The 14,383-nt window shown below is 51.4% G+C and overlaps 1 protein-coding gene across 2 annotated transcripts in view; it reads right to left on the minus strand.

The window, feature by feature from the left end:
• Window positions 1-14,383, minus strand: part of LOC137323562 (kinesin heavy chain) — a 179,663-nt gene that overhangs the window by 29,779 nt on the left and 135,501 nt on the right. For both annotated transcript variants that reach the window (XM_067987174.1, XM_067987175.1), the window contains exons 17-19: window positions 5,581-5,698; window positions 4,556-4,632; window positions 2,069-2,178 (exon numbers count right to left, since the gene is read on the minus strand). In XM_067987174.1, coding sequence (XP_067843275.1) covers window positions 2,069-2,178; window positions 4,556-4,632; window positions 5,581-5,698 — 305 coding nt within the window. The remainder of the gene's footprint in view (window positions 1-2,068; window positions 2,179-4,555; window positions 4,633-5,580; window positions 5,699-14,383) is intronic.

Here is a 14,383-nt window from a genome sequence, read left to right on the forward strand (position 1 = left end):
TCGGTGGTGGGCAAATTATCTATGCTGTCCCTCAGAATTGATTCCAATAGTCATTTAGAAAGGCACGGGTTAATCGAGGACAGTCAGCATGGATTTGTTAAGGAAAGGTCGTGACTGACTAACTTGATTGAATTTTTTGAGGAGGTAACAAGGAGGGTTGATGAGGGTAACGCATTTAATGTAGTCTACATGGATTTTAGCGAGGCTTTTGATAAGGTTCCACATGGCAGACTGGTCAAAAAAGTACAAGCCCATGGGATCCAAGGGAAAGTGGCGAGTTGTATCCAAAATTGGTTCAGTGGCAGGAAGCAAAGGACAATGGTTGATGGGTGTTTTTGCGACTGGAAGGCTGTTTCCAGTGGGGTTCCGCAAGGCTCAGTACTAGGTCCCTTCCTTTTTGTGGTATATATTAATGATTTGGACTTGAATGTGGGGGGCTTGATCAAGAAGTTTGCAGATGGTACAAAAATTGGCCGTGCGGTTGATAGTGAGGAGGAAAGCTGTAGACTGCAGGAAGATATGAATGGACTGGTCAGGTGGGCAGAAAAGTGGCAAATGGATTTCAATCCAGAGAAGTGTGAGGTAATGCATTTGGGGAGGGTAAATGAGGCAAGAGAAAACACAATAAATGGGAGGATACTGCGAGGTGTAGAGGAACAAGGGGACCTTGGAGTGCATGTCCACAGATCCCTGAAGGTAGCAGGACAGATAGATAGGGTGGTTAAAAAGGCATACGGGATACTTTCCTTTATTAGCCGAGGCATAGAGTATAAGAGCAGGGAGGTTATGCTAGAACTGTATAAAACCTTGGCTAGGCCACAGCTTGTGTACTGTGTACAGTTCTGGTCACCACTTTACAGGAAAGATGTGATTGCACTAGAGAGGGTACAGGAGGAGATTAACGAGGATGTTCCCAGGGCTAGAGAATTTTAGCTGTGAGAAAAGATTGGATAGGCTGGGGTTGTTTTCTTTGAAACAAAGGAGGCTGAGGGGAGATTTAATTGAGGTATATAAAATGAGGGGCCTAGATCGAGTGAATAGGGAGGACCTATTTCCCTTAGCAGAGGGGTCAGTGATCAAGGGGCATAGCTTTAAAGTCATTGGCAGAAGGATTAGAGGGGAGCTGAGGAGAAATTGTTTCACCCAAAGGGTTGTGGGGGTCTGGAACTCACAGCCTGAAAGGGTGGCAGAGGCAGAAACCCTCAACTCATTTAAAAAGTACTTGGACGAGCACTTGAAGTGCCCTAACCTACAGGGCTACGGACCAAGTGCTGGAAAGTGGGATTAAGCTGGATAGCTCTTTTTTGGCCGGCACGGACACGATGGGCCGAATGACCTCCTTCTGTGCTGTAACTTTCTATGACTCTATGATTCCACATACAGCTGAGATAAATGACCAGTTAATCTGTTCGATGGTGATAGTTGGGAATAAATGCTGGGCTGGACACCAGTAAAACTTTGCTGATCTTCTTTGAATAGTGCCCTGGATCTTTTACATCCACCTGAACAGATAGACGGGGCCTCAACTGAACATCACCATTCCCTCAGTCTTGCACTGAAGTGTCAGCCTAGATTATGTGCTCAAACCCTGAACTGAGGGTTGAACCTACAACTTTCTGATTCAGAAGAGAGAGTGCTAACACTGAGCTAAGCTACATATATAAGAGATACTTACTAAAAGATGGAGGAGAGACATTAGAATGAATTGCTTTACTTAGAGAATTATTTGAGCGTGGAATGGTTTGCCACAGGGAATAGTTAAGGCAAAGACCATTGCATTTTTTAAAGTAGAGGAATTTACAGGGCTATGGGGAGACACCAGGGCAGTGGGGTTAATTTAGGCCTCCTTCTGTGCAGTAAACTTCTATGGTTCTAAATTATTACTTCAAAATAAGCCAAGAGAGCAACAATAAATGGAAACAGGAGGCCATATGGCACGTGCACAGACCAGAAGTCAAATATGCTGAGTTCTAATTCACCCTGATTGCAAGTTACTATATACATGCAGTTTAATACTTGATATTCTTTTATTGGCAAGTTGCATTATGAAGTCCTGTCAGATACTTACTCCCTTAGTTCATCAATGATTTTTTGTTTTTCATCAATTTCATCCCTCAGACGAGCTAGTTGTTTCTGATGGGCCTCCCTATGGTTCTCCATTTGCTCTTCCAGAGTTTTCTAGATGAAGACACCAAATGATTTAGGAGTTATTGAATTCCTCCTCCCTTCCCACACATGCACAATAATCTCTTAGAAGCCATTCATTTGGCCAAATTACTTGGAGGCTCCACTGTCCACTTCTTGTGCCTTGGATGCAGAGATTTTCAATCACAGACCCGACTGTAATACTTCCAGTTTTGAAACTTAGTATATGGAGGCAAAGTGATTATACTGGAGTTTCTAATTATTCCCCTTTTGTCAAATATGTAAAATCCCCAATAAAAACTTCCCTGTGCAAAAAGTGTCCATCTTTGTGGCTCAGTCTTCAGGAAAATATTTTCCAAATCTTTGTTAGCAAGCATAATACAAAGATGTGTACAGTAGCAAAAATATCTTTGGATCACTTGCATGTTACAGTAGCGTGGAAATTTTATATTTATATCTTCTACTTCCTGAATTATTTTCATGACAAAGTACATCTTTCAAAAGAGCAAGGAACCCATTTATTTTATAGCAGTCAAACACCATTAAAACGATTAGAACTGTTGTAACTTCCTTCCTGCTCTGTAGTTCATTTGTCAATTCATTGTAAACATTACGGGCATGATTTTAGCCTGGAACTGGGAAGGGGGCGGGGGTGGTGGAATTCCTGATGGGAAACCCGGAAGTGCGAGTTTCCCAGATGTCCTTACGACTTATACTTAAGGATGTCATTTTTTTTTTGCTGGTTTTCTGCCCGACAGGATGGCCTGATTGACAAGCTGGCTCTCAGTCAGACAGGAGAAGAAGGAGGAAGAGGACGTGATCAGGTAAGTGTTAGAGGGGTGGGTCAGTCATTGCGGGGTCAGAGGTCATGGGGGAGGGGTCGGAGGACGTGGGGGAGGGGTCGGAGGACGTGGGGGAGGGGTCGGAGGACGTGGGGGAGGGGTCGGAGGACGTGGGGGAGGGGTCGGAGATCATGGGTGGGGGGGGGGGCTTGGGGGAAGCCCTCCTGCTCCTCCGGGCCCACAAGCTGTGCTATAAAGGCTCTTACCTGCAGTTTCGGGCCTTCTTGCCTCCTCTCACATGGCTTGAAATAGAAGGCCCAGGAATTCCGGCCCCCAGACGCTAAAATCAAAAAAGCTTTGAAAATGGAGACCCGCTGCCTCCTTAAAAGCTTTTAATGACCGACCCGCCTCCTGAGACAGGGTTGGTTGCCCACTCCTCATCCCGCCCCTGTGAAAACTGGAAATGGGCGGGTTGGAGGCGGGTTTTAGATATTTGCAGTTGTTACTGCCCTCCCGCCCCCAACCCGCCTGTTTTTCCAGTCTAAAATCATGCCCTATCGGTCAGTACGTGGCCAAAACCAGGGGTCTTGTTAAAATTTAAAGCAGAACATTTGAGAGAAGTAATGAAAACACCAAGAGGGAGCAACGCATGGCAAGACAGACAAGTTAGGTTTAACCAAAATCTGAAGTCAAAAAATCATGAAATCTGCTCACCATGTTCCTCAATTTGAGGGAGAGCTAAGTGAGAAATTATTTTATCACTCATCTATCTATTTAAATATGCAAATCAGGTTCCAATGACATCATCAGGACCCAATCTGCTATTTTAACCCGAGCTCTGAGCAAGGGAGCAGCAATGGCTTCTCCGCCAGACCTAACCTGCCGGGAACAGGGTCAGAAGAGGCCCCGTGAAGGTAAATATTAACGGTTTTTTTTGGTGTTCCCCGGGGTCCCCACAAGGAAACTTTGGAAACTTTCCCCTGTCCCCTTCACCGGGAGCACTTATTTTGTGCCAGGAACTGTTTCCTTGAAGCCCCGGCAGCAGCCTACTGGCGCCTGATTTTAATGGCCGGGCAGCCGCTTCCCGCCAACTACCCAGCTGTTTTGGTCAGGAAGTCAGCAAGCAGCTGGCTAATGAGGCCTAGCCGTTAAAATCGGCCGAGCCCACCTGTTGCCAAACCCGGACGGGCACACCGCTTGCTTACTGCGTTCCCTCCTGGGTGTTAAAATTGAGTCGATAATCTCTCTAAAAATAGCACCAGCATATATTGGCGAACAGTACAGCTCATTCCCAGTCTGTGGTGAAAGAATGCATTGAAAGCAAATAGCCATTACTATTTTTTTCGGGGTGGGGGGGTCGGGTTTGGAAGGTTGGCTTAGGGGAAAATGCAAGGCAGAATACAAAAATGTTGACAGCTGGGTTATAGAGTAGCAGCTGAGAATGAATCATTTTGTCCGAACAGTAGGTTCTATCAATTAATATTCTAGTCGATAACAACTCCATGCATTGCAAAGAAGCTGCACAAAACCCACACAGAGATCAGATTTTTTTTTCTGCCTACGTGCCAGGTTTCAGAACAGATGAGTCACAAAGTACCTACATCAATGCATCTCATCCATGTTATTACCTTCATTTCATTGGCATCTTGAAGCATGGATTGGTGCTCCTTTACTTTGTCTTGGAAGGTCACTTCATGCATCTTTTCTATTGAGCAATTTTCAAAGGAGAATTAGCTGCACACACACACACACATTAGCAATCGCTAAACACTGCATGTTAGACATTTTTAAATTCAGAGCTGGAACGAAGGAAAACCTCCATCATTTCGCATCTGCGTTTATGATGTTTGATATGTAAAAAAGTGAAGCTGGTGCTGGTTTGCTTTAGCTGAAATATTTAAAGCCACCAAAGCATTTGAAAAGTTGACACAATGTCACTGTACAGTTCTTAGCACAATGGACCAGATCTTGCTGGAGCGGGCATCTCGCGGCATAGGCCGATAGACTTTATCCCAGCACCCTTCAGCTCGCAAAATGTTTATGCCATAACTTGCTGGAAGTGCGAGCTGATAATGGCATGGCGAGGGACAACGAGGCATCTGGGACCTTACGTGAACGGTGGGGGCAACAGTGGATCTCCTTAACCAATGGGATTTAAGGATTGAGAAAGAAACAGCATGCGTTGTTAACATGCCATTATTTTTCCAGCAAGATCCGGCCCAATTGGTCAGTACAAATGGGTTCACTTCAAATGAGGAACAACTGGGATGGACATGTAGACCAGGGGAGCAGAAGAGCCAATTAACCCGGAATTGGATTTCAACTAATAATTATAGAGACCAGTTAAAAATAACTACCATTGTAGTTCCATAATAATCATTTCCTCTGCTGAATTACATAGATAGATTTTTTTGCCTTCCCCTTCCTTGTGCAAAATTAAGCAAGTTTTTTTTTCTGGGGTGATGGGAGGAATTGTAATCCTCCAGCCCCTTTTAGAAAGTTAGTATCTTAAAAGAATCCAACATTTTTAGTATAGATGAACGTATACACTGTGCTGCAAAGTACTCAGTCAGAATAAAACTTGCAGCGTCCTAAATCAACGATCAAGTGGATTAAGGCTTCTGAATTACTTAAGCTTCAGGCCAGTGCATACCTTGGGCACGGAGTTTAGCTAACTCTTCATCAAGTGCATCGTGAGACTCCTCCAGCTGTCTTCTCTTCTGCTCTACATTCTGCATGTAATCCGTCAACGATTTTATCTTGGCTTCATGCTTTCAAAAGATTAACAGCACAAAAAGCGGATGTAAAGGCGTGCATTACACATACCACCAGCTGCTTAGAGCCACTTAGCTTATATTTAGGGACCAGACTATTACTGACACAATAAACCTGGATGTCAGACAGAGCTCAGTGTCACTAGTTTCATCCTTTTTGTGCAATAGAGACCATTCCATTCCTCTAGTCTTACCTACATTACAGATATCAAAATGCTCAGATGAGATAGCTTTTCAAATAAATGTAAGATAAGTAAATAATGTACAAAAGCACTTACAAATTCTTATACATACAGTACAATGGCAGAACTGCTGTAATTTAATGTACTAATTTACCAATAACTTGATACATTGAGGATTAGTACATGCACAATTGCATTTTTGTAACTCCAATATCAGACTTTTTTTTATGATTGGTAAGCCATTGGCAGAATGGCAGCCATCTTTTCAAACAGACAATACATTTTGCACTGGAGTGCCAAACTGCATATCACAGAGGTGAGACAGATTTACCTCCCACACCACCAAGTTCTCAATTTGAGCTGCATTGCTATGGGAAGGCACCGCGCAGAAGCCAGACATTTGCCCACAGGTTGGGGGAAGGTGGATAAAGTTAAGGCCAGCTGCAAAACCAGGGAGAAAATCACTTTGTGCTGCTTTGATTTATTTGAAAAGACATGTTAACGAATTTCCAAATGACAAACCGGAAACATTAAATTATAGGCAAAACAAAAAAAAAGGCCTCTTGAGGCACAGTGCTGCAAATCTCCTGATCTAGCAATTTTTTTTGAACTCGAGTGTTGTCAGCACTTTACTGATGATCACACAAAGCCCAACTTTCAAAACGATACTCGTTTATCCTCCTGAGGATTTCATGCATAGAATTTGGTGAAGATGTGCAAGCTGTTTCACAAGTTATTACACATCAGGGCCGCCACCAGACGCGTTCTCATTGGCGGGGGTGGGGAAGGGAAAGGGGTGGGGAAGATTCAAAAGGAGAGTGGGGGGTGGGGGAGAAAGGGAGGGAGAGTGGGAGGGGGGAGAAAGAGAGGGAGAGTGGGGGGGCGGAGAAAGAGAGGGAGAGTGGGGGGGCGGAGAAAGAGAGGGAGAGTGGGGGGGGGAGAAAGAGAGGGAGAGTGGGGGGGGAGAAAGAGAGGGAGAGTGGGGGGGGGAGAAAGAGAGGGAGAGTGGGGGGGGGAGAAAGAGATGGAGAGTGGGGGGGGGAGAAAGAGATGGAGAGTGGGGGGGGGAGAAAGAGATGGAGAGTGGGGGGGGGAGAAAGAGATGGAGAGTGGGGGGGGGAGAAAGAGAGGGAGCGTGGGGGGGAGAAAGAGAGAGAGCGTGGGGGGGGGGGAGAAAGAGAGAGAGCGTGGGGGGGGGGGAGAAAGAGAGAGAGCGTGGGGGGGGGAGAAAGAGAGAGAGCGTGGGGGGGGGGAGAAAGAGAGAGAGCGTGGGGGGGGGAGAAAGAGAGAGAGCGTGGGGGGGGGGAGAAAGAGAGAGAGCGTGGGGGGGGAGAAAGAGAGAGAGCGTGGGGGGGGAGAAAGAGAGAGCGTGGGGGGGGGAGAAAGAGAGAGCGTGGGGGGGGGAGAAAGAGAGAGAGCGTGGGGGGGGGAGAAAGAGAGAGAGCGTGGGGGGGGGGAGAAAGAGAGAGAGCGTGGGGGGGGAGAAAGAGAGAGAGCGTGGGGGGGGAGAAAGAGAGAGCGTGGGGGGGGGAGAAAGAGAGAGAGCGTGGGGGGGGGAGAAAGAGAGAGAGCGTGGGGGGGGGAGAAAGAGAGAGAGCGTGGGGGGGGGAGAAAGAGAGAGAGCGTGGGGGGGGAGAAAGAGAGAGAGCGTGGGGGGGGGGAGAAAGAGAGAGCGTGGGGGGGGGGAGAAAGAGAGAGCGTGGGGGGGGGAGAAAGAGAGAGCGTGGGGGGGGAGAAAGAGAGAGAGCGTGGGGGGGGGAGAAAGAGAGAGAGCGTGGGGGGGGGAGAAAGAGAGAGAGCGTGGGGGGGAGAAAGAGAGAGAGCGTGGGGGGGGGAGAAAGAGAGAGCGTGGGGGGGGGAGAAAGAGAGAGCGTGGGGGGGAGAAAGAGAGAGCGTGGGGGGGGAGAAAGAGAGAGCGTGGGGGGGGGAGAAAGAGAGAGCGTGGGGGGGGGAGAAAGAGAGAGCGTGGGGGGGGGGAGAAAGAGAGAGCGTGGGGGGGGGAGAAAGAGAGAGCGTGGGGGGGGGGAGAAAGAGAGAGCGTGGGGGGGAGAAAGAGAGAGCGTGGGGGGGGAGAAAGAGAGAGCGTGGGGGGGGGGAGAAAGAGAGAGCGTGGGGGGGGGAGAAAGAGAGAGCGTGGGGGGGGGGAGAAAGAGAGAGCGTGGGGGGGGGAGAAAGAGAGAGAGCGTGGGGGGGGGAGAAAGAGAGAGCGTGGGGGGGGAGAAAGAGAGAGCGTGGGGGGGGAGAAAGAGAGAGCGTGGGGGGGGAGAAAGAGAGAGCGTGGGGGGGGAGAAAGAGAGAGCGTGGGGGGGGAGAAAGAGAGAGCGTGGGGGGGGGAGAAAGAGAGAGCGTGGGGGGGGGAGAAAGAGAGAGCGTGGGGGGGGGAGAAAGAGAGAGCGTGGGGGGGGAGAAAGAGAGAGCGTGGTGGGGGGAGAAAGAGAGAGCGTGGGGGGGGAGAAAGAGAGAGCGTGGGGGGGGAGAAAGAGAGCGCTGGGGGGGGAGAAAGAGAGAGCGTGGGGGGGGGAGAAAGAGAGAGCGTGGGGGGGGGAGAAAGAGAGAGCGTGGGGGGGGGAGAAAGAGAGAGCGTGGGGGGGGAGAAAGAGAGAGCGTGGGGGGGAGAAAGAGAGAGCGTGGGGGGGGGAGAAAGAGAGAGCGTGGGGGGGGGGAGAAAGAGAGAGCGTGGGGGGGGGAGAAAGAGAGAGCGTGGGGGGGGGGAGAAAGAGAGAGCGTGGGGGGGAGAAAGAGAGAGCGTGGGGGGGGAGAAAGAGAGAGCGTGGGGGGGGGAGAAAGAGAGAGCGTGGGGGGGGAGAAAGAGAGAGCGTGGGGGGGGAGAAAGAGAGAGCGTGGGGGGGGGAGAAAGAGAGAGCGTGGGGGGGAGAAAGAGAGAGCGTGGGGGGGAGAAAGAGAGAGCGTGGGGGGGGAGAAAGAGAGAGCGTGGGGGGGAGAAAGAGAGAGCGTGGGGGGGGAGAAAGAGAGCGTGGGGGGGGGAGAAAGAGAGAGCGTGGGGGGGGGAGAAAGAGAGAGCGTGGGGGGGGAGAAAGAGAGAGCGTGGGGGGGGAGAAAGAGAGAGCGTGGGGGGGGAGAAAGAGAGAGCGTGGGGGGGGGAGAAAGAGAGAGCATGGGGGGGGAGAAAGAGAGCGTGGGGGGGGAGAAAGAGAGAGCGTGGGGGGGGGAGAAAGAGAGAGCGTGGGGGGGAGAAAGAGAGAGCGTGGGGGGGGAGAAAGAGAGCGTGGGGGGGGGGAGAAAGAGAGAGCGTGGGGGGGGGGGAGAAAGAGAGAGCGTGGGGGGGGAGAAAGAGAGAGCATGGGGGGGAGAAAGAGAGAGCGTGGGGGGGGGAGAAAGAGAGAGCGTGGGGGGGGAGAAAGAGAGAGCGTGGGGGGGGAGAAAGAGAGAGCGTGGGGGGGGAGAAAGAGAGAGCGTGGGGGGGGAGAAAGAGAGAGCGTGGGGGGGGGAGAAAGAGAGAGCGTGGGGGGGAGAAAGAGAGAGCGTGGGGGGGGGAGAAAGAGAGAGCGTGGGGGGGGAGAAAGAGAGAGCGTGGGGGGGGAGAAAGAGAGAGCGTGGGGGGGGAGAAAGAGAGAGCGTGGGGGGGGGAGAAAGAGAGAGCGTGGGGGGGGAGAAAGAGAGAGCGTGGGGGGGGGAGAAAGAGAGAGCGTGGGGGGGGGAGAAAGAGAGAGCGTGGGGGGGGAGAAAGAGAGAGCGTGGGGGGGGAGAAAGAGAGAGCGTGGGGGGGGGAGAAAGAGAGAGCGTGGGGGGGGGAGAAAGAGAGAGCGTGGGGGGGGAGAAAGAGAGAGCGTGGGGGGGGAGAAAGAGAGAGCGTGGGGGGGGGAGAAAGAGAGAGCGTGCGGGGGGGAGAAAGAGAGAGCGTGGGGGGGGGAGAAAGAGAGAGCGTGGGGGGGGGAGAAAGAGAGAGCGTGGGGGGGGGAGAAAGAGAGAGCGTGGGGGGGGAGAAAGAGAGAGCGTGGGGGGGGAGAAAGAGAGAGCGTGGGGGGGGAGAAAGAGAGCGTGGGGGGGGAGAAAGAGAGAGCGTGGGGGGGGGAGAAAGAGAGAGCGTGGGGGGGGGAGAAAGAGAGAGCGTGGGGGGGGGAGAAAGAGAGAGCGTGGGGGGGGAGAAAGAGAGAGCGTGGGGGGGGAGAAAGAGAGAGCGTGGGGGGGGAGAAAGAGAGAGCGTGCGGGGGGAGAAAGAGAGAGCGTGGGGGGGGGGAGAAAGAGAGAGCGTGGGGGGGGGGAGAAAGAGAGAGCGTGGGGGGGGGAGAAAGAGAGAGCGTGGGGGGGGGAGAAAGAGAGAGCGTGGGGGGGGAGAAAGAGAGAGCGTGGGGGGGGAGAAGAGAGAGCGTGGGGGGGGGAGAAAGAGAGAGCGTGGGGGGGAGAAAGAGAGAGCGTGGGGGGGGAGAAAGAGAGAGAGCGTGGGGGGGGGGAGAAAGAGAGAGCGTGGGGGGGGAGAAAGAGAGAGCGTGGGGGGGGGAGAAAGAGAGAGCGTGGGGGGGGAGAAAGAGAGAGCGTGGGGGGGGAGAAAGAGAGAGCGTGGGGGGGGGAGAAAGAGAGAGCGTGGGGGGGGGAGAAAGAGAGAGCGTGGGGGGGGAGAAAGAGAGAGCGTGGGGGGGGAGAAAGAGAGAGCGTGGGGGGGGAGAAAGAGAGAGCGTGGGGGGGGAGAAAGAGAGCGTGGGGGGGGAGAAAGAGAGAGCGTGGGGGGGAGAAAGAGAGAGCATGGGGGGGAGAAAGAGAGAGCATGGGGGGGGAGAAAGAGAGAGCGTGGGGGGGGAGAAAGAGAGAGCGTGGGGGGGGAGAAAGAGAGAGCGTGGGGGGGGAGAAAGAGAGAGCGTGGGGGGGGAGAAAGAGAGAGCGTGCGGGGGGAGAAAGAGAGAGCGTGGGGGGGGGAGAAAGAGAGAGCGTGGGGGGGGAGAAAGAGAGAGCGTGGGGGGGGGGAGAAAGAGAGAGCGTGGGGGGGGGAGAAAGAGAGAGCGTGGGGGGGGAGAAAGAGAGAGCGTGGGGGGGGAGAAAGAGAGCGTGGGGGGGGAGAAAGAGAGAGCGTGGGGGGGAGAAAGAGAGAGCGTGGGGGGGGAGAAAGAGAGAGAGCGTGGGGGGGGGGAGAAAGAGAGAGCGTGGGGGGGGAGAAAGAGAGAGCGTGGGGGGGGAGAAAGAGAGAGCGTGGGGGGGGAGAAAGAGAGAGCGTGGGGGGGGAGAAAGAGAGAGCGTGGGGGGGGGAGAAAGAGAGAGCGTGGGGGGGGGAGAAAGAGAGAGCGTGGGGGGGGAGAAAGAGAGAGCGTGGGGGGGGGAGAAAGAGAGAGCGTGGGGGGGGAGAAAGAGAGAGCGTGGGGGGGGAGAAAGAGAGAGCGTGGGGGGGGAGAAAGAGAGCGTGGGGGGGGAGAAAGAGAGAGCGTGGGGGGGAGAAAGAGAGAGCATGGGGGGGAGAAAGAGAGAGCATGGGGGGGAGAAAGAGAGAGCGTGGGGGGGGAGAAAGAGAGAGCGTGGGGGGGGAGAAAGGGAGAGCGTGGGGGGGGGGAGAAAGAGAGAGCGTGGGGGGGGAGAAAGAGAGCGTGGGGGGGGAGAAAGAGAGCGTGGGGGGGGAGAAAGAGAGAGCGTGGGGGGGGAGAAAGAGAGCGTGGGGGGGGAGAAAGAGAGCGTGGGGGGGGAGAAAGAGAGCGTGGGGGGGGGGGGGGAGAAAGAGAGAGCGTGGGGGGGGAGAAAGAGAGCGTGGGGGGGGAGAAAGAGAGCGTGGGGGTGGAGAAAGAGAGCGTGGGGGGGGGGGGAGAAAGAGAGAGCGTGGGGGGGGAGAAAGAGAGCGTGTGGGGTGGAGAAAGAGAGCGTGGGGGGGGAGAAAGAGAGCATGGTGGGGGGGGGGGAGAAAGAGAGAGCGTGGGGGGGGAGAAAGAGAGAGCATGGGGGGGGAGAAAGAGAGAGCGTGGGGGGGGAGAAAGAGAGAGCGTGGGGGGGGAGAAAGAGAGAGCGTGGGGGGGGAGGAGGGAAAGAGTGAGGGAGGGAGAAAGAGAGAGCGTGGGGGGGGAGAAAGAGAGAGAGTGGGGGGGGAGAAAAAGAGAGAGTGGGGGGGGAGGAGGGAATGAGTGAAGGAGGGAGAAAGAGAGAGAGTGAGTGGGGGGGGAGGAGGGAAAGAGTGAGGGAGGGAGAAAGAGAGAGCGAGTGGGGGGGGGAGAAAGAGAGAGAGTGGAGGGGGAGGAGGGAAAGAGTGAAGGAGGGAGAAAGAGAGAGTGTGGGGGTGGGGGGGGGAGAAAGAGAGAGAGTGGGGGGGGAGGAGGGAAAGGGTGAGGGAGGGATTATTGCCCACAGCAGTTGCAGCTGCCAGTTGGACTCCTCATCAATAGATTCAGTACAGAAAATGGATGTGAAAAAAAATCATGAATATTTAAGTTGTGTCTACCACATTTAGCTTGAAAAGGCAACTGTAATTCTAATTAAAATTGCAATGCGATAGTCCCATTAATCTTGGGACAGGCATTCCTTCAATACGATGCACTATTAGTGGAGATAAAAAAAACACACACAAATACCATTTACTTTGGAAACATTAACATTTACATTAATGAGACCTAATGTTGCAGTCACCATTTGCTAAGAATTATGCCTGCACACTGCTATTATAAACATTTGTAAACAATTTTACAACACCAAGTTATAGTCCAGCAATTTTATTTTAAATTCACAAGCTTTCGGAGATTTTCTCCTTCCTCAGGCAAATGTTTCAAGATCTCGAAACATTTGCCTGAGGAAGGAGAAAATCTCCGAAAGCTTGTGAATTTAAAATAAAATTGCTGGACTATAACTTGGTGTTGTAAAATTGTTTACAATTGTCAACCCCAGTCCATCACCGGCATCTCCACATTATAAACATTGGCATATTAACAGCACATCAATTCAATCCAAAATTACTGCAGATTAAAAGTTTTCACTGTGTATGACACCGAGGGGCCAGATCATCCCTACTGAAGTCTGTCTTAACATAGGAATAATTTGAAAATTTTTACAAACTGTGAATATCGTGTGATTTAAACAGACACTATTGTGTGAACTGTTATATCAAAGTCCTGAGGTGCACTTTTAAAAAAAAAACATGAGGGAAACAACAATCTGTTCACACGCACATACATGCAATGAGGTAGTGTGTGAAGCACCCAGCAGGGTAGGAGGCAGCAATGTCAAATGACTAGTTTAACAAGTACTCCTAAGTGCACCACCATATTGCACCACAGACTGGTAGATTACAGGTCCAATCCTTCACTCTGCTAGCTCCTGAACTCAAGTAATTTGCTTTGGGGTGACATCTGGCAGAGAGATGTTTGTGAGTGAGTCATCCCCAGTCCATTCTCATACACATGCTAACAATCCTCTCAGTAGGAGGACTGTCAAGAGACATGGCAGCAGAGCGCACACCACTTGAATGCAGCTAGTGTATAGTTCAAAAAGAACAGTTTAAAAAAAACAAATACATTTTCTTAATCTCATTGTAAAGAAGCATTTAAGATCACATTTAATAACGGGGTCCAAACAGTGCTACAGATTGTACATAAACAAATGAAAATCTATTGAATCAAAAATGATGATCTTAATGTCTTGCGACAAATTTGTAATAGACTCACAGGGAGGTTAACTAGTGCTGTGGAGGAGGGTTTAAACTAATTTGGCAGGGGGATGGGCACCAGGATAAAACATTAGAGAGGAGAAGCAAGGTGCATAGAGAACAAATGGCACTAGAGTAAGGAACAGCTCAGAAATAGGAGGGATCAGACAGTGGGCAAATGCGAGGCAGTCCAAGATGAGTTTAGAGTGCATGTCGATGAATGCACATAACGTGGTACATAAGGTTGGTGAGCTGCAGACACAAGTCACCACATGGGACTATGATATAGTGGCTCAAAGAAGGGGAGGATTGGGTACTTAATATTCCTGGTGACAAGGTATTCAGGAAAGATAGAGAAGGAAAGAAAGGAGGGGGGATGGCAGTATTGATTAAAGAAACTATTATAGCACTGGAAAGGGATGATGTAGTTGAGGGGTCAAAGACAGAATCTGTTTGGTTAGAATTAAGGAAAAATGGAGGAGCCATTACGCTACTGGATGTATATTATAGGCCACCATAAAGTCAGAAGGAGATAGAGGAATAAATTTGCAGGCAAGTTACAGAAAGATGCAAGAACAATACAGTAGTGATAATGGGGGACTTCAATTATTCCAATATAGACTGGGACAATAACAGTGTAAAGAGCAAAGAGGGGGAGAAATTCCTGAAATGTGTTCAAGGGAACTTTCTTGATCAGTACGTTTCAAGCCCAATGAGGAAGGAAGCATTGCTGGATCTAGTTCTGGGGAATAAAGTGGGGCAAGTGGAACCATGATCATAATATCATCGCACCCAGGGAACTGTGTACAATTTTGGCCTCCTTACCTAAGAAAAGATATACTTGCCATAGAGGGAGTGCCACGAAGGTTCACCAGACTGATTCCTGGGATGGCGGGATTGTCGTATGAGAAGAGATTGAGTAGGCTAGGCCTG

This window comes from Heptranchias perlo, chromosome 7 (genome assembly GCF_035084215.1).
Source record: "Heptranchias perlo isolate sHepPer1 chromosome 7, sHepPer1.hap1, whole genome shotgun sequence".
Lineage (NCBI taxonomy): Eukaryota > Metazoa > Chordata > Chondrichthyes > Hexanchiformes > Hexanchidae > Heptranchias > Heptranchias perlo.